The sequence below is a fragment of the Pistacia vera genome, unplaced genomic scaffold (assembly GCF_008641045.1).
Source record: "Pistacia vera cultivar Batoury unplaced genomic scaffold, PisVer_v2 Contig495, whole genome shotgun sequence".
NCBI lineage: Eukaryota > Viridiplantae > Streptophyta > Magnoliopsida > Sapindales > Anacardiaceae > Pistacia > Pistacia vera.
Window position 1 is genome coordinate 109,462 of NW_022196329.1, and position 20,436 is coordinate 129,897.

The 20,436-nt window shown below is 36.2% G+C and overlaps 2 protein-coding genes and 1 pseudogene across 3 annotated transcripts; 1 reads left to right on the plus strand and 2 right to left on the minus strand.

Moving 5' to 3' along the window:
* The first annotated feature begins 909 nt into the window (after positions 1-909).
* LOC116105162 (receptor-like protein kinase FERONIA) lies at positions 910-4,219 on the plus strand. The gene has a single exon (XM_031391585.1). The coding sequence runs from the start codon at positions 1,272-1,274 to the stop codon at positions 3,954-3,956; it is 2,685 nt and encodes an 894-aa protein (XP_031247445.1). The 5' UTR covers positions 910-1,271; the 3' UTR covers positions 3,957-4,219.
* Positions 4,220-7,176: 2,957 nt separating this feature from the next.
* LOC116105180 (thioredoxin H-type) lies at positions 7,177-9,728 on the minus strand. Of its 2 annotated transcripts, XM_031391612.1 has the most exons (6): positions 9,642-9,728; positions 9,438-9,531; positions 8,855-8,929; positions 8,538-8,660; positions 7,749-7,871; positions 7,177-7,555 (listed from the first exon to the last, which is right to left on the minus strand). In XM_031391612.1, the coding sequence occupies exons 3-6, from the start codon at positions 8,873-8,875 to the stop codon at positions 7,403-7,405; spliced, it is 420 nt and encodes a 139-aa protein (XP_031247472.1). In that variant the 5' UTR covers positions 8,876-8,929; positions 9,438-9,531; positions 9,642-9,728; the 3' UTR covers positions 7,177-7,402. The 2 variants fall into 2 exon arrangements, with proteins under 2 accessions (XP_031247472.1, XP_031247473.1); XM_031391613.1 differs by having other exon boundaries at positions 9,438-9,704.
* Positions 9,729-12,904: 3,176 nt separating this feature from the next.
* On the minus strand, positions 12,905-18,886 carry LOC116105201 (annotated as a pseudogene).
* Positions 18,887-20,436: the final 1,550 nt, after the last annotated feature.

Here is a 20,436-nt window from a genome sequence, read left to right on the forward strand (position 1 = left end):
GTGATGACCAACCTGTCATCCAACCATCATCCATTACCTTTTGACAAACCAATACACCCCGCAGTGTCAATTCCGTCTTTTCCACATGTTCTGCTCAAGTTTCTTTAATTAATTCGGTCTGATTAGGACCCTAACCAACATTTTCTTTACTCAACTCAATGGAAAACACTCAACAAAAATCTATTTAGTCCCACAGGTTTTGACGTAGGTCCCTTTAGTCTCATAAAATATTTTACCAACATTTTGGTCCCTGTCAGTGTCGGGCTGCCAGCAACATTTTGGTCCCAGACTCTCAGTTACTAATGGGAACAAAATATTAGTACAAAATTTTTGAGTAATACTACGCTCACAACCTAATCTCATAATCTTCTTTTACAATCCCAACGTGGCAGTCAGTAACGGATCTAGAAATTTTTGTTAGGATGGGTCAAAATAAAATGTAATAGCATATAATATTCATATTATATGTTTTTAGTTGAAATTGACATAAAAAGACAAAAAAATTACATATAAATATTTTTTTTTAAAAAACTCTAGATATGCCCCTGGTGGCAGCTGAGTTGACAACTGTCATGTCAGTTCTCATCACACCCAAGGTATTAAATAACTTTGATTAAACACGAACGGTTGTTTCTTAAAGATGAACGGTTTATTCCTTGTGAAGAAACGACTATTCGTCTCTAAAGAATGGTCGTTTATGTCTACTCAAATTTTTTGGTTAACGTGATAGTATCAATTCCACTGTCACGTTAGGGTTATGAAGTTAGGTTATAAACGTAGTATTTTTGAAAATTCTATGAAGGCAAATTGGTTTGACAAAATAGGAGGGATGAAATTGTAATTATGCGTTACTCAACGAATTACTTTATTATTAAGAACTAAACAAGTATAAAATTCTGATATCTTCATTTCAGTTTCTGGATTTTCAATTCACAACTCTCTCTTTCTCTCTCTCTTCTCTCATCTTTCTCTTTCTACAGAGCTCTCCGATTTGACTCACTGAGTTTGTTCTCTCTTTGTTGAGGTAAAGTTTACTCACCGTCTCTGTAATGGCTTTAAGTTCGTAGCTCAATCGGTTTCTCTTTTACTTCTTGCTTTGAGCTTGTCTTCCTGGATCTGAAGCTTTTTTTGTTGTTGTTGTTGTGTTTGAGCTTGAGTTAATGTTATCAGAGAGTTGGATCTAGTTTGAAATCTGTATTTTGGGTCTGCTCTTATGTGTTTCTGCTTGTTTTGATTCATTTCGGAGCCTTGAAATTGGTTGTTTTGAGTCCATGAAGAACCCGAAAAGTTCTTGTTTTCCTTCTAAAGTTGTATTCTTTGCTTCGTTAGTTTTTTTCATTCATGTTGTTTTGGCTGCTGATTATGTTCCAACCGAGCAACTTCTTATAAATTGTGGAGAGTCTTCAATGCAAAGTGATGATGATAACAGGAGTTGGACTCCGGATTTGGGGTCTAAGTTCTTGTTATCAAGCAAGTCCAGGACTGCGAAAGCGGCCACTCAAGACGCTGCAACCCCTGAAATTCCTTACATGACAGCTAGGATTTCGCCGTCTAACTTTACCTATAGTTTTCCTGTTGTGTCTGGGCGAAAATTTGTGCGTCTTTATTTCTATCCCAACTCATACAACGGGTTTAATGCAAGTAATGCTCTCTTTTCTGTCACAACCGGAGGGTACACTCTTCTTAATAATTTCAGTGTTGCTCAGACGGCTGAAGCTTTGAATTATGCTTATATTATTAAGGAGTATTCGGTGAATGTAGATGGAGAAAGTTTAAATATAACTTTTAGTCCTTCTACTAATGGTTCGAATTCGTTTGCGTTTGTGAATGGGATTGAGGTGATGTCAATGCCTGATATTTATAGTTCTTATGATGGAACTTTGAGTATTGTGGGTACGAATTCTCCGTTCTACATTGATAATACTACTGCACTTGAGAATGTTTACCGGTTGAATGTGGGTGGAAATGATATCTCGCCTTCTGATGATACGGGTCTGTTTAGGTCTTGGTATGATGACCAGCCTTATCTCTATGGAGCAGGGTATGGGGTGACAATTTCTGCCAATCAGAATGTGACTGTGAAGTATCCCGCCGACATGCCCACTTATGTTGCACCTCTTAATGTATATTCCACTGCTAGGTCGATGGGGCCAAATTCTACAATCAACCGGAATTACAATTTGACCTGGATTTTCAGTGTTGACTCAGGATTTAGTTACCTGGTTAGGCTTCATTTTTGTGAGCTTTCTTCAGACATAACGGAAATTAATCAGAGAAACTTCAAAATTTTCCTTGGTAATCAAACTGCTGCAAATGAGGCTGATGTGATTGCCTGGACAGACAATAAGGGTAACGGAATTCCAGTATATAAGGATTATGTGATGTTCGTTCCAGGTGATGGCCGACAGCAGGATCTATGGCTTGCGCTGCATCCAAATGTGAAATCGGGATCGAATTATTATGATTCGATCTTAAATGGAGCCGAGATATTCAAACTAAGTGCAAATGGTAATCTTGCCGGGCCCAATCCAATCCCTGCTCCCGAACAGGATGAAATCGACCCATCTAAGGCTCCACCTTCGCATGGCTCAGGAACGAAAAATCACAAAGCAATAATTGGTGGTAGTGTTGCTGGAGGAATTGTTCTAGTCCTTGCTATTGGTGTTTGTGTTCTTTTTGCCTCTCGTCGGAGTAGGCGTGGGAAGGACCCGAGTGCAAGTGATGGGCCATCAGGGTGGCTTCCTCTTTCACTATATGGAAATTCTCACTCCGCTGGTTCAGCCAAGACAAACACTACTGGAAGTTATGCGTCTTCTCTTCCTTCAAACCTTTGCCGCCACTTTTCGTTTGCTGAGATCAAAGCAGCTACAAACAACTTTGATGAGGCTCTACTTCTTGGGGTTGGGGGTTTTGGCAAAGTCTATAGAGGAGAAATTGATGGTAGTACAACTAAAGTTGCAATCAAGCGTGGTAACCCACTTTCTGAGCAAGGTGTGCATGAATTCCAGACTGAGATTGAAATGCTCTCAAAACTTCGACACCGCCACCTTGTGTCATTGATTGGTTACTGTGAGGAGAACTGTGAAATGATCCTTGTCTATGATTATATGGCTTACGGAACGCTGCGTGAGCATCTTTACAAAACCCAGAAACCCCCTCTGCCGTGGAAGCAAAGGCTTGAGATATGCATTGGCGCCGCTCGAGGTTTACACTATCTCCATACTGGTGCGAAACACACTATTATTCACAGAGATGTTAAGACTACCAATATTCTTTTGGATGAGAAGTGGGTGGCAAAGGTTTCCGATTTTGGTTTGTCAAAAACTGGCCCTACATTGGATCACACTCATGTCAGCACTGTTGTGAAGGGTAGCTTTGGCTACTTGGATCCTGAGTACTTCAGGCGCCAGCAACTGACGGAGAAATCTGATGTTTATTCATTTGGGGTTGTGCTCTTTGAAATCCTGTGCGCTCGACCAGCCTTGAACCCGACACTGCCAAAGGAGCAAGTGAGTTTGGCAGAGTGGGCTGCTCATTGCCATAAGAAAGGCATTCTTGATCAAATTGTTGATCCATATCTAAAGGGGAAGATTGCACCAGAATGCTTCAAAAAGGTTGCCGAGACTGCAATGAAGTGTGTTTCTGATCAGGGCATTGAAAGACCATCAATGGGTGATGTGCTGTGGAACTTAGAGTTTGCTTTGCAGCTACAAGAGAGTGCAGAGGAGAGTGGCAAGGGTATTGGTGGAATGGACATTGAGGAGGGGGCATTTGATGTTGCTTGCAAAGGAAAGAAAGACCTCAACGCATCTCCAGGTTTTGATGGTAATGTTACGGATTCCAGGAGCAGTGGTATGAGCATGAGCATAGGTGGTCGGAGCTTAGCCAGTGAAGACTCTGATGGCTTGACACCAAGTGCAGTTTTCTCACAGATCATGAACCCAAAAGGGCGTTGAGATAAAAACATCATTTCATTGCCCCCTCTCCCAGAAACTGGTAATGCAATATGCTTTCTGATTCTGCATCGCTGTATCCGTTTGGTTTACTTTCGTTAATTCATTTACTTACTAATAATGATTTTTCTTTTACAATTTAGTCATGATCGATATGTTTTGATCAAGTCCCAATTTGTATCTATAGTTGAATGAAGAGTGTAAAAGTAATTTGTTTCACATTTATATCCCTTCAATGAGAACATGTATTTTGGTATTTATATCTATATAGTATATCTTATGCTTAGTTCATATTAGATACCCATTTCTCAACCGTCCATGTTCTTGATGACTGAAAAGAACAACAAAAATAGTCAGCTACATGTGAATGCGGTCCTCATTGATTGTTGTTATAGGAAGTCCATTTATGCAAGACAAAGACAATTTAGCTTTTTTCCAATTTTTATATTCTTACCAGAGAAATATATACCAATTGGTAGGAAGGATATTTGCATAAGCTGGCAAAGGTGGGAAGGTGTTAGTGGTAGAGCTGTCTATTGTGTGACTCAGTCTATTTAGTTTCTCGCAGATACGCGGCCATTGTTTTTTATTGTTGACTTATGCTTCATCTTTACCTAATTTATTACTTAAATCTGTCTTAAATTATTGTTTGCATGTAGTATTTCCAGACAAAAACTCGCCAATAGGATGAAACGCGTGATTGAACTGATGCATATACAGTTTAGTTTCTCTTGTTTGAATGGATATTTATATTGGTAAAAGAGGATCAAAGAGTTGAATGGAGAGAAGACTTTAGATTTTCCTAGTTAAAAGAGAGGGAGTAATAATGGTAAAGGTTGTATAATTGGCCACAAGAAACATCTTGGTGCTTGCCTCATGTAGTAGAGCTGTATTGAGTGGGGGCAATGGGCCAACTTGGTGTATTAGAAAAATGCAAATATGTAATGGGTGACAGGTGATTTTAAGGGTCCACACGATTTCGTTTGAGGAGGTACCTCCACTTGTATCATTTATTGAGGAAAAAAGCCAAAATAGAGAGGGCAATGACAGAGAACATGACCTCCTCCACTTTTGTATATTATTTTTCTAAGTTGGGTCTAGAAGAAGACACCTTGACATGACTGGTTTAGCCATAGGAAAGAGTCAAAACATGGTGGTTAATGGTTGCATATGCTGTCTTCTTTTTTAAAACCCTAAAAAAGGGTTGGTTTAAGTGATTTTCCCTTTCTTTAATCCCACCTAAAACATAAACAACTCCTCTGATTTATACTTGAAACTGAAAAATCCTAATTGATGGGTAGTTTACAGTGTGAACTTTGGACTAAAAAAACAAGTATTGACTGTTCAAAAAGACTGGCCAACCAATGAGATAATTCAAGTAAAAAGTTTTTAATTCATATTTGAATGATTTAGCATCTTAAACATGTTTAGGGAGAATTACATGTTTTCTTCCTTGGTAATATAGTGTTAATATGAATCTATCTCTAAATTAAATCTCCTCTTATTTAAAGAATCTTTTGTGTTAAACATGCTTATGGAAAAATAAATGTTTTCTCCATTGGTAATAATTTAATAAATTAATATTGCAAATAAAATTTGATGATCAGAAAATATGGATTGAAATGTCTTTTTTATTATCTTAATAGAAAAAACTTGCATCAACTTTCGTTTATCATTCCTCTCGATTGTTAATATAGGTGGTTATTAGAGGGTTTGTCCAATCGTTAACTTTAAGGTTATAAGGGATTAGTCGAGCTGTGCGTAAGGTGTCGAATAACCCCGTTCACAGAAAATTAAAAAAAATTAAAAATTAAAAAACTTTCATTTACCAGCAGCAGGTTTTGATGTAAATTGTAGAAAATAAATGGGTTCAAAGAGATAAGTATGGATTTAAGAAGAAAGAGTTGAGGGATAATGATGAATGGTAGGTGGGTGGGTGGGTGGGTGTGAAGAGAATATATATTCTATTCAATTAAGTGGTGTTAGTACATTGCAAGCGGCACTAATGCCGGTCCTTAGTGATGGGGGATTAAATTAAATTAAACCTCAAAGAGGTCAAGATTTCTTATTGACACCCAAATTTTTTGAAAACTATTAAAACCCCTCTTAAGAAATGAGTTCTAATTAAAATCAATAAAAACCTGGGTTAATTAGTAATTACATCCCCACCACTAATGTTTGGTGTGGTAATAGTTTCCCCCCAGTTTGGGGAGACTAATACTGTCACGCCCATATTAATGTTCTGTCAGCTTAATGCCATGGGATAAAAGGGTACACATTTAGGGATATTCAAAACTGGTTAACCCATTTTGTGAATCGAATCGGTTTTTCAATTTAAGAATTTTCTTGAGCTGAAACGAACTAGTTAAGGAAAAAACCAATTTTAAACCGGTTTTAATTTAATATTATATATATTTTATATTAAAAATTTTATAATAAACCAGTTTCGATTAATTGGTTCTCATATTCTCATATACCAATAATCGAACCAAAAAATTGGTTTTTATATTTCTTTAAACCGAACCCGAACTGGTTTTTCAAATAATCATTCGGTTCAGTTTCTATATTTTTTTGAACACCCTTAGTACACGACATTTTAAATAAATTATTGTCTTTTTAACGTATAAGAACTACAACAGCACCAAAACAATCGATTGTTTATTCAAAATGACCAAACATTTTGATTAAAACAGCCAACTATTTTCCAAAATTATCCAATTGTTTATTCAAAATATCTTTTCTAGCTGTTACACATTCCATTTAATTGACAAAAGCGTTGTTTGGGGTAATAGTGTTAGTTTTCCATTTTTTTTAATTAATTAATTCATTTTTTTATTGGAGGGGGGAGGGGTGATTCATGCTAAACTCAGGGGTGGCAGTGTAATAAACCCATGAAAACCCCCGCAAAGTGACAGAAACTCCCTAGAAAGAGGTGGTTATAAATAGTTTCTCAAACTATGGGGTGTCAACAAAAAACTTGATCTCTCAAAGGCCCCACATAATTAATTTCCCATAGTTTGATACTTAAAGTTCCCTCATGTGCTCTTTTCTTGTTTTCTACAATTGCCTATATTCCTCACAAGGCAGAACCAGAGACAGATGGTTATAGGATGTCCAGGAAGTCAAGATTACAGAAGTCTCCAGTTGTTTTAACACTAATTCTTCAAACAACAAAACAATGACTGTAGGTTTCTCTTTTCCGGTCTTTGGTCTCTCAGAATGACACAATATAAATGGCTAAATAGTTGCAATGAAAATAACTCTTACATTCCTAATTCAACAGTCCACAAAAACAGGGATAAAGTTGCCATACGCATTCCTAATTTTTACATGAAAATTGCATTAATATACAAATGAAAAATTCTCACAATGAAGTACTCAAACAACCATTCAACATACCTACAAGGGCCACTGGCCTCTGGCTGAAACAGAGACATTGATTATAACAATTAATTTTGAACGTGCGGAACTAAGTCTGAAGCAGCAATTATCTTCTTCTGTAGCTCTGGCTTGTTCGCTCCCACCAGCTTGTCAACTTGCTGCCCATCTTTAAGGAAGAAGAAAGTAGGCGTGGCTTTGATATCCCATGAAGTGCTGAAGTCCTACAAAAAGTAAAACCATTTACAAAATTCAGCTTATTTGGTCAGATGCTGAATAATTCACAATTTGATTCTGCAAGTCAGTTACAAGCTTTTACAGTTAATATAACAGCAAAAGCAGGCATTTAAAGATAAAATGTTATAGGTAGATTATAGCTATATTCTTCAAAGTTTAAAGAGTCATTCCATTACTTACAATTAGTTCATCAACATCTACCACCAGGAACATTAAAGAAGGGTACTTCTCGGATAGCTCACGATAAAATGGTGCCATCATTCTACAAGGACCACACCATGTAGCACTGAAGTTTACAACCACCTATTCAAGCATACACAGAAAAGAAACTGATTAAAGAAGAGTTATTCAAGCATATACAGAAAAGAAACTCATTAAAGAAGAGTCATCAGATATTAAATCCTTATGCTTAATGGAAGTAGCTGCACACCATGATTCTGTATCCATATAAGGAAAATAAAAAAAAAAAAGGTTCAGCACATGAGTATTTGATCAGCAGGAAGCAGTTCATGCAGGAGAAGAAAACACGATGACAAAGTAAGTAATGACAGAGCAAGGACTTGCACATTGGTTTCCATGGGCCCAAACAAGACAAAAATGGAACCAGTTCTTGGATTATTCCAAGCTCATAGTCAAATGATGGTATTCCTTCATGCAAGTGTAAAGAATGTTATCAATTTTCTACATATCTAAGACCAAAAGAGACTTATATGGGACCATGTTTTAATAAGGGCTCCAACCGCGGACCATTGAAAAGCCTAAGCCAGTATGCTCCATTCTTGACATGTGGCTTAGACTTGCTGGTACACCCTCAGTATATGAATAAGGTTAGTACAACTCACTAAAATTTATATCAGTTCAGTCAAAAAACATAGCACCCAACCAGTTGGAAAAAATGATAATTAAGTGCCTAAATAGTATTCACTATTGTTCATCTATTGCTGGAAGAAAATATGATGAAATACTTACAATCTTGCCATCTCTACTAGCTTCTGATAGCTTTTGGTCCCAGCTCTCTTTGGTAGTAATGACAGTCACATTTGCACCAGCAAAATCAACATGATGATCAGACTCGTCTTTGTCTTGTTGATTCTACAAGCACCATGAACATTAATAAAAGTCATAATCAAAAACCCACAAATCGTACGATATCATGTTTTAAGGTTGTATCCATTCTTTAAAGGCCAAGCCAGAACAAAAGTCAGGAACTCTTGAAAAGGCAGAAATCAAAACAACTATTTTTCCTTCTATGAAAAGTTCAACAAACACCAGAACATAACACTCACCTTAGTCAAGCAATGTCCCATATTGATGCTTATAAAGCAAATTCGTATATCCTAACTGCAGTAACACGCCAGACCCTGAAAATTGAAAACCATCAATTTGACTAAATCCCAGATAAAGACCAAAACAACACTTAAAGCACTAAAATCCTTCAAATGTTCATTCATGATTCAAAGTTTAGGTCTCATTTAAGTAAATCATAAGTTAGAACCACTATTCGTCAAAAGACATCAATAACAACACAACTTTAAATACTGTTTAATAATATAATCCATTACATCTAACAATAACCACATGCGAGGTTCAGATTACTTAATAAAAATACAACAATAAAAAAAATAAAAAATTATAAAAAATAAACCCATCAAAATTTCAGCTTCGTTGACCACAAATAATGGTTTTCTTTCTGTTAAAAGCGAATCTAAGCTGCTTACTCAGCAGATTAACTCTATCTTAACAATAACAAACATTCAAAAGTAATAACAGATAACCAAAAATGTGAACAACGGCAATAGAAGCATCTATAATCACGAAATAAACAAAACAGAAACACAACGAACGTTCAACCAGAACCGAAATTATCACCTGAAGATTAAAGGAGTATTGCCGCTTAATATATAACTCAGCAAATAGAGCGAGAGCGAGAATTGGAATAGCGAATCGTAATCGGATCAAAACCCTAACAACGACGTTGAGCAAACCGAAACAAAATCAAAAGGATAAATTGAAGAAATTAGCGAAAATAAAACGACGATTAGAGGAATAATAATAATGATTAATCAGAGTTACCAAACGACAGTATAAACATCGATTTGATTGTGTGTGGATTGAACTTGGAGGAGGGGGCCGGGAGGGGGGGGGAAGGGGGAGTGTAATTTATATAATATATTTATATTTTTAAATAAATAACCATCTGATTTTTCAGATATTATCGTATTTAATAGTTAGCACCATTCACTTTCCTTTCTTGTCATAAGAGAACCCACGATGTTCCGGAAATGCCCTCGAAGAAGCTTAGGCTTTTGGCGAGTGGGGTGGTGTGACGGGGGTGTTTTCGTCAAATTAAACGTGTTTCATACGGTTAATAAACAAACAGCCAGTCAAAAACATCAGTTTTGTACGTAACGGGATCAAATTAGCTGGATTACCAAGGTCGGAGTATTGGACGGTTCTATTACATTTAAAACGTGGAGATTGTGATGGAAATTACGGTAATGCCCTTTGGGATATGAGAATGTATGGAAATAGTGGTATTGTAGGCTGGACTCCATTTCATGAAAAAGTTATTATAAATATATTTAATGTGGGTTTATCATTTTGATTAAAGCTGGGCATTTGGGACCGGGCCCAAAAGCACAGCTTTAAAACCCAATCCTATGATCGGTCCTTGAGAGGATCGGACTTAGGAGGCCTGGTCCCAAAACGGGACCAGGCCTAAGGAGGAGGGCCCGGGCCCTCCACTGGGCCCTCCTCCAAGGCCCGGGCCTAGGACCGGTCCTAGGCCTGGGCCCAAAATTTTTTGTATTTTTTCAATGTAGTCCCCTGTCAAATTACATAAAACCCCCTATTAATTTTAAAATAAATATAAATTACGAAGGTTAAAATGAAATTTTACAAAATTTATTAAAAAAAAAAAAAAAATCTTCCAGGTCTAAAAAATTTATAAAATTTATAAATTTACCCCTATAAAATACTAAAAACCCTTTATAAAATTTCGTTTTGCCCCCAAAATATACAAAAATTGAGGAGGGAAAATGAAATTATCCAAGGCCCATGGGACCGATCCTGGGCCCATGGGACCAGTCCCGACCAGGCCTAGGCCTGGTCCGGGTCCTGGTTTTTCTTATGGGCCTGGGACATGAGTGACTGGTCCCATTTGGGACCAGTCCCAAACAGGCCCAGGCTTGGGCCCACAAGGGACTGGTCCCTTGCCCACCTCTAATTTTGATACTACATTATATGGTTTGACCTCCCGGATGTAACCAGGATTCTGAGTCAGTGGGTTCAAAATATCAAAATTGATAAATTTACAATAAAATATATACTGAAGTAATAAATATAAAAAATGTACTTTTAAAAGTTATACATATCAAATTATCAGTTCTACAATTGTCTTCAAAGGTTTTTCATATTTTGAAAACGTTGCATAATCCCTAAATCTTACAACTTAGGGTTTCATTAATTCTTTAAACCATTCAAAGTTAACTTAATAACTAGCCAAAATGTATCAAACTCAACTTAAAACAACAACTAATTAACTTATACCTCAATATAAACAAGATTAAATCAAAACCCACATTAAAATTTAGTAATTTAATCTTCCGATTTCAAACTCATTTATTAAATTCAGCAAAAACTCATAGCTGATGATCTTTCATCAATTAAGAAAGCTAAAAGAAAAGAAGTTTAAGTAAAAAAAAAAAAAAAAAAAGAGCATAATCTTACCTTGTGATCCAAAGGAATGACCTTTCTTGAGTATTTAACCAAAAGAAACATATAATATAAGGGCAAAGGAGAGGAAATGAAGAAGAAAGAATAGTTAATAAACAGTTAATTAATAATTCATGAGATCAATATGAAATTAAGTTAAGTTAAAATTATAAAATTCATAAAATATTAATACTTTTTTTAGAATTTTTAAAAAGTTAAGTGGGTTCAATTGAACCCACAACTCTCTATGTGGCTACGTGCCTGTTTGACCTAAACTGATAAACGTTTAATTTAAATATCATTTCTACAATTTGTATCGTTACATTTAAATGATAGAACTTCTATTGGGGGGTTTTAGAGTTCAATTTAATTAACCCTACTTAATATTCATAAAGTTTGGAGTGTTGGTTAGAATGTTTCCACCCATGCTAATAGAAAAAGGACTAAGAGACAACATTAGGATAAGTTTGGAATTATAAGTGATCATATTTACATAAAATAAACTATATTCCAAATTTATCTTCAAAGCAAAACTTAATAAAGAGATGGGCACTGGACAGATTTGAATTTCCTCCTTATTTAAAAGATTATAATTAATTAAAGGGATATAGTAGTTGGAGATTCTAGAATGAGAAAGCCAGGCTGTAAAAGTGAAAGCCAGAGAAGTTGGTAATGGCATTGGTTGTCTTGTCTTGTTAAACAACGCTAGGATTTCTAGTTTGAGCTAGGACATCAATCCCACAACCGCACGTGTCAATGCTGGACACTGGACTTGATAGGCACTTGGCAATCCACCCAACTTTCCCTTCTACTTATGAGTTATGACTAATGCTATGCGGATAACCCATTTTCATAAATCTATCTTATAATCCCAATGTGTCAATAGATTAGCACTATCACGTTAGTTTTCACTATACTCAAGACACCCAAAACACTATAAAAAACAAATGATCGTTCCTTTAGAATGAACGATCCTTCTTTTAGAATGAACAATCGTCCCCTATGAAAGAGCGATCGTTCCTTCATAAGGAACAGGTGTCTCTTGCAAAATAACAATCATTTCTTTGTAAAGAATAATTGACCTTTTAAAGAACAACATTATTCCCGAAGGAACAACCATATAAAGAATGACTGTTTCTTTGGTCTAATCAAAATCATGTTACATCTTGGGTGTGATGAAACTGATGTTATAGTACTAGGTCAAGTGCTACATCGAGAGTGTAAAAAAGGTTTGTAAGAATAAGTTATTGTCATGGCATAACTCTTTTAAAAATAAGCGTATTGGATATGTCCACCTTATATAATTAATTGTACAAAAAACTTGTACCAATAGGCAATAATATTAAAGGCGTCAGACAAAAATCAGACAGTAAATACAATTTGTTAATAGTTTAAATCCCAAAGTAGAAACTAGATTTAGAGGCTTTATGGTGAATTACTTCTTCAAATCTTGAAATGGATGTGTGCAACTGATAGTCATTACCATCTAGTTTTGGTCTGTTTATAACACTAATTCAGCGATAGGAGCATGAAAGGAGCTTAAGCAAGAAACTGGAATGGGTCATAAACATAAAAACATCTAGCCTTAACAACCCGGGAACCCAATATATAGTTTCTTTGTATCAAAACACACCAACATACCCCAATCCTTCTACAACCACTGGAAAAACAAAGCATAACAAGCCAAACATACTCCACAAATTATGGTTCCAGTTTTGCAATATCCTACAACTGTCATCCCAGGCATACTTCTGAGTCCAGCGCGTGCAGTGGCTTCATATTTGCCTGTCGCCTTATACATGTGGGCAATCTCGGGTACAAGAGGATCTCAGGATTTGGGTCAGAGCAATGAGCAGATAGAGAGCAGGACCTGATACAGATTTATTCAGATTATAGTTAGGTAATCAACAAGCAATTAGTATCTTGCCATAAAATCAACGAAGTTTAAACAGATTCATTAGGTGAACAGCACAAGATTTCCTTCCATCTGCCCCCATCCAATCCCAATATCAGCCACAGATGTCACATTTAGCATACAACTCAGCATACTAAATAGTTCTAATGTTAACAGAAGCATAGGTTAGGAATGCTGAATGAAGACTATCACTCATGGCATAAACGTATAATTATAACAAGAGAAATGCTAAAACACTCTTTTAATCTCTTTCTCACTCTCCTTTAATGCTTACAAGATGGAGAAAGACACTTTCTTCACTTTCCATCATTCTTTGCAAAATCAAAGTGAGAAGGCCACCTTTTTTTTCTCTTATAGGAAACCAAATATAAATATATGAATGGGAGTAAAAAGGAGATACAAGACAGTATTTCCTTTCCCTCTTTCTTCCACTATCCACATGGATGATTTTTCAGGTTTATAGTTTAGGAGTTTCTGAGCAGAGAGGGTCTGAGGTGAATAGCCTTTAGTGTTGCATAGGTGGCAAAAGACAACGGACAAGAAAAGATCTCAATAAACAATTAAACATACTAGTTCACTTACGAAATTCAGTATTCATGGATCCACAGCTACATACTATATTGGTAGGTAAGGCATGGCCAGTATACATTTCTTGTGTGGTCTCCAACAATCAAAAATGGCTTTCTTACAAAAACAAAAGAGTTAGCCAACACAAGTTGACAATCATCTCTAACATTCTGCCGGTATCGATCCTCACAAACTTCTGTTAGGTGTCCATGTGGCATAGTTAAATGCAAATGCAAAAATAACATGATCATAAACACATAGCATCATAATACATAAATTAAAAGATTTAAACGGTCAAACCTTTGAAATTGTAAGAGCTGGACTCCACTGTTCCTTAAGGATATCGAGGCAAATGCTTCCATTGCTGTTGATGTTTGGATGAAACACCTTAGTCCTAAAAGCACCTAAACAACAAATGATACAAGACATTGTTAAGGTTAAAAAAATAATCTATAAAATCTAAGCTTTATTACAACTATATAATAAAAACTTATCTGCACACACATAAAAATTACCTTCGGGGGCTTGAAAGGATAATCTGGAGGAAAATGAATGGTAACCAAAAATACACCTCCCGCATAGGGCTATCAGGTGGCCCCATAATTGTCGCTTGCCAATGGAACATGTCTTCAGCAACAGGACCTACCATAATTAACCATTCATAGCACAATATTACATTAGATATTTGGAAGACATAGCTTATTCGTCAGATCAAACCATGAGCTAAAACATTCAACTACGGCATATTAATTCATCAGCTAGATACAGAAACACATAATACACGCTACACTCTATCAATATGTTAAATGTCCAAAAACAAATAACAACAAACAAGATTACATATTCCACACTCTATCAATATGTTAAATGTCCCGACAAAACAATAACAACAAACGAGATTACATATCTCATCTATTCTTAGAAGGTTATTAAAGCCAAATAAATAGCATGGAAAAATGTTGATAAGCAACCAAAATATTTTCCAGGAACATTAATTAACAGTTCAACAGAGAAAAACATAAAACACAACCACACTCTATCAATATATTAAATGCCGCAAAAGCAATAACAACAAACGAGACTACATTACTCATGATATTCTTTAGAAGGTTAAATATGTTTGACAAGCAATCAAAATATCTTCTTACAACATTAATTAACAGGGCCATCACAGTATTTTTGAACTCTCCACAAAAAGAAGGGTGGTAATTGGACATTTACCGATCTGGGTATAGAGTCCCATTTTCTTTTTCTTCGATGAAGGTAAAAAAGTGAAGGCCATTGGAGAGCCGTATGCAATGCACAAAAATGCCGTACGGTTGTTCAATTCTATCTATTTCTTATTCTTTCTCTTCCCCTCCACAGATCGTCGAGCTATGAATCTTTTATTATGTTATATATCTATATCATTTATTTATGTTATCTTATCTATATAATCAGGGTAATGATCCATCAACCTATTGCCGTTTTTATGAGGCACAAAAGGAAAATTTATCCCGGAAGTGGAAGAACTAATGAAACTACAAGGGTTTATGTACAAAGAACACACAAGCCCTTATGGGTGTATCCGAGACATGGAAAGGGATGTTTTTATGTCAGCAACAGAAGCCAAGCTCAGGAATGTTGATCTTGCAGCAGTTGTATAAAAAATAGCAGTGATTTCAAGCAAATACATGATTTCGATTTTATCTTCTACTTCATAAGGGTTATATTTATATAATCTTATAAATAGAAGAAAATCATAATCATCCAGTTAGGATCGATCTAAACAAACCCCCAATGTATAATCAGCAGCAACTATTAAACAACTTATTAGAAACCCAAGACAGCCAATCAGAAACGTCACGAAATCCCCCGCCTCTGGGGGATGCCCTCAGCGCCGAGGAACATGTACAAGGGTGTATGTGCGACTCATTTAAATCATGGGTTGAGACAAAACAAAAGAAAAGAAACAAATTTTCCAATATCAATGATCAGTACCATTGAATCAGATAGAACGTAAGAACTCTATTCACAATCTAAAACTAAAAAGGATGATCTATCATACTTCTATTGTGTATGAAATTTATGGTTTCCATTGGTGCAAATTCAATCACTTCAATTTGCAATTTAATATGAGAATGAATTCCCATTGGTAACAAATAGTTATCCATTAAGCGGGGGGAAATCCTATTTAAAAAGCGGAAAGATTATGTTTCTACCCTTGCAAGAACGGACTAACAGGGTCAGCTACCAAACAAAATTCATAATTAAATACCGTTAATGTATAAGGTATATCTCGTTAGGAAAGACTATTACTGGAAAATTCATGGGTAGAGCCAAGAGTGGTAACAATAAAAGTTACCAATAAATAGGATTGATTAATGAGGGAAAGGGCTCCGGTGTATAGAAAGAACCTCACTGTTTAAAGTAACCATAGAGACGATGGAACCACAATTTCTTTATCTATTCTATTTACTACTTTATTTTATTTCCAATGCGCCTAGAAAAAGGAAAAAGTGTGGTCGGAAGGTTATAGCAGCAAAAGCCATTGGAATTTTATCTATAAATTGGAAAAATTCGTTTGGTATTAATAGACTAGGAAAGGGGAAATGAATAACTGAAAGAAAGGAATCAATTATATTCATCAAAGTTTCATTTATTCAATGACTAGGATTAGACGAGGATATATAGCTCAGAGACGTAGAACAAAACTTCGTTTATTGCCTCAAACTTTCGGGGGCTCATTCAAGATTACTCGAACAATTACGCAACAGAAAATAAGAGCTTTGGCTTCGGCTCATCATGATAGAGATAGGAAAAAAAAGAGATTTGTCGTTGTGGATCACTCGAATAAATGCAGTAATTCAATTCGGCGAAATCGAGTATCTATATTTATAGTAGATTAATAAACAATCTGTATAAGGGGCAGTGCTTCTTAATCGTAAAATACTTGCACAAATGCTATATCAAATAGTATTGTCTTTATATGATTTCCAATGAGATCATAAAATAAGGAGGTTGGAAGGAATCTTCCAGAATCTTTTAAACGGAGTTCTCTGGAGAATGAACTCCGGGAAGGTAGATAGAAAATACTACGATAAAATCGGGATAATATGATAAAATCGTCAAAATGAGCGAACACATTCAATAAAAAAAGATTTATTCTTATTCCCCCATTTTTTTTTCTTACAACACAACGGATTCCAGGATTTGTTGACCAAAACATCAGGTGTTTGAGTTCTGATTGGAATTTTGATTCCAATCACCAAAGAAACACAAACACGCAATCTAGATTAGGTCAAATTCGGTTAAGTTAAAAATTAACCTGCGCTGCAAGAGGTAGGAGGATCCTTCTGCAAATCCTTGAGTTCCTTCAAGATGCGCTTGAAGCCATGATGCTTCAACAAAGCTAGAACCTAAAACCTGCAAAGATGTTCACAAAATGCACGATACTGCTGAATAAAAAAAAAATCGAATGCTTCGCAAATAAAATAACGGCATAATTTTAAAAATTAGATGATGATTAAAAATCAACCTTGTGTTTTTCGCGATGGAGGAGGCGATCGACGGGAATAGCGGTGAGAAATGGTAACGGCTTCGAGGTAGATCCAAATCGATTCGAAACGGCCGCCCCGCCTCTTCCTCTACAACCCTTTCTTTCTTCTTCAAGAACAAGGCAATAAGTCACAGAGAGAGAGAAATTAGTTTTGTATTTTGGAGCCCTTTATACATATGTGCCTGCCCAGATTGTTTTTTTAAATTGTCGTTCTTATCCATTTCATTTTTTTTTTATTATTATTTTTAAGTTTCGTGCTTTGAATTAAAAAATTACTAGGGTTTTGACTATCTTAACCCATTAATTATTGTTGGATTTATATGTTAATTACTGCAAAATAATTGAAGTTCTATAAAACAGAAATATGTATAAAAAATTATATTTTTGAATTATAAATTAGTCAAAAAAAAGGGTCCGATTTTACATTGATAATTCGATCAAATCTTTTAGGGCTTTGAATTAACGACTGGGTAAACTCTCTAGTAGTCACTCCTATTAAACATTAACACACTGTTTTAAAACCCTACCCAACTTGATCAGTTTAACCAGGACCTAGGAGCTTCAGTGGGTCGGGTTAACATTTTCCTTATTCACCAAAAACCCTAGAATTTGGGATGATGATCAGCGAACAATTGAAGGTCAGGATACTCAGGCTTTTGAAGAGAAAGTGTCGATGAGTACAATGGTGGCGATATAATTGATTTCTGGTGGGTGAATCGATCGGAAATCGAAAAAAACTGGTGGCGGCAACAGTCGGCAATTGGCGAGGCTAATGGGGGTAGGGTGAGGTGGGTTTTGGTAGAGAGGAAGAGGGGAGTATTTTGGGGTAATGGGGAGCATTGTCGATGCCGATGTCGGTGAGATCTTGCCTGGAATGTTGACGCCAGCATTGGTGAGATTGTTCGATTTCAGCTAGATCTTGAATGGATTTTGTGGGAAATGTGATCAATGGACGATTGTGATTGCATTTGAGGTGTCATGCCGCTGCTAACCAATCGTCAGCCGATTTGTATTTGGGGTATATTTATTAAATTTCAAACCTATATAGACTTAACTGTAATTTTCAATGGTATATTTGCTGAATTTTAAAAGTTTTGTCACCTGATTTGACCGGCTAATCAAACCAAACTTTGCTAGGTTTCACCCGGGTTGGTTATTAAAACATTGCATTAACAAATGTTAATAAGTTAAAACTTTTTTTCCTCAAAGGGACTGTTTGGATCAGAGGTAAATATGATAACGGGGATAATCTTCGTTTATTTTGCAAAATTCCTGTGTTTGGTTTGCAAGTAATAAAATATTACGGTAATCTTTTATTATAAATAGTGTTTACTGTTGGTAATGTGGGGGGTAATCTTATTACCTTGCTAAGAGGTGTTATTAAAACATTACCGAGGTAATCTGATTTTTCTACCTATTTTGCCCTTAATTAAAAATCATTTCGGACACAATTGCCCTCAAATGTCTAACAATAACAATTACCCAACCCCCTTACATTTGAGAAATTAGCTAAAACACCCTAGGCACAATTTTTTTTAAAAGTTAACAAAATACCCTCAGCCACCCAAGACCACTATCGGCCATCGGCGTTAGTCATCGTAATGGTGCACAACCAGCGGGATCTAGCCAATCGTGTGCTAATAAGTCATTTTTCGGCCAAGCCTGATGGTACTTATCTCTCTTGTCACAAGTACTTAGCCTGCAGGTCTTGTGTTTGAGAGATGGGGAAGGCGAAAGAAACCCACTTGCAGGGGTGGGGATATCCGGATGAGTGAGGCCCAAGATGAGGGGGCGCATGTGGAAAGCCCATGAGGCCGTAGTAGGCCAAGACTGGGATAACCCATGGTCCAAGATAAGGGGGCTCTCACAATAAAAAGGCGAAAACAACTAAATCTGGTGTTTCTATGACTATGAAATGGCCATAAATCTGGTTGTTTTCCGGCCATGGAATTTTTGTGATCCATGACCCTTTTCGACTTTGCTGACGCACGGTCGACCATATACGGCTAGGCGTGCACCATTCCATTAACTGTCAGCGGTGGTGGTTGGCTGCCGATAATGGCTTGGGGTTGGTGGTTGTGATTTTGCTATAAATTAAAGTTTTATTTGATTTGGGTGTTTTAGCAAAATTTCAAATATAAGGGGTTAAAAAAATGATCAAAAAAAAAAAAAAACTATTATATTAATATTTAAAAATGACAATTTAGTAATTTATATAACATACTCACCTATTTATCCTCCCAACCAAACATATTATTCACCAATTTATTTGAATTAACCAAACATATTTTCTAAACATTCTCAATAATCTTTAAGGTGATATTTCTTTCCGTTAATATAATATACCCTTATAATAAAACATATAGGGTGCGTTTGGTTTAGTATTTTGGATAGGATTTTAGGGATAGTATTGGGTTATTGGATATGGGAGTATTACGAGGTAAATTTTAAAAATTTGTAAAAAAGCCCTTAGGTTTACTAATTTAACTAAAGACCCTAACATATAAAATGACAAAAACACCCCCACCACCTGCAGTATCAGATTCCGGCCACCACCGCCGGAATCTGGCCGGAAAATTTTGTTACGGCACAGACTTGTCGGATCTGTGCCGTAACACGTCGTTATGGCCTTTTCCGACCAGATCCATGGTGGATCTGGCCGGAAAAGGCCAGATCTATGGCCTGTTATGGCTGTCGACGGTCGAAAAAGGCCAAACAAGGGCCATCTTTGGCCGTCAGCGACAGCCAAAGATGTGGCCGTCGTTTTCGGTCAACGACGGCCATTTCTTTGGCCGTCGCTGACGGCCAGATTCGTGGTGGATCTGGCCGGAAAAGGCCACAGCGGTGAACTTCCGACCATTTCTGGTCGGAAGTTAGGCCGTTGTACAGATTCCGGCTATCACCGATGGTGGTTGCCGGAATCTGACAAGTTGGGTTGATGGGGGTATTTTTGTTAATTTTTAAACTTTTTTTTCAGGGAGTATTTAGTGAAATTAATAATCTTATGGGGTTAAAATGTAATTAAAAAAATAGGATAATATTTTTAGAATATTGTACCAAATGCTATTTGGAGAATATGATCCAGAATAGGGATAAAAATATTAAACCAAACATGCACTATATGATTCAAATGT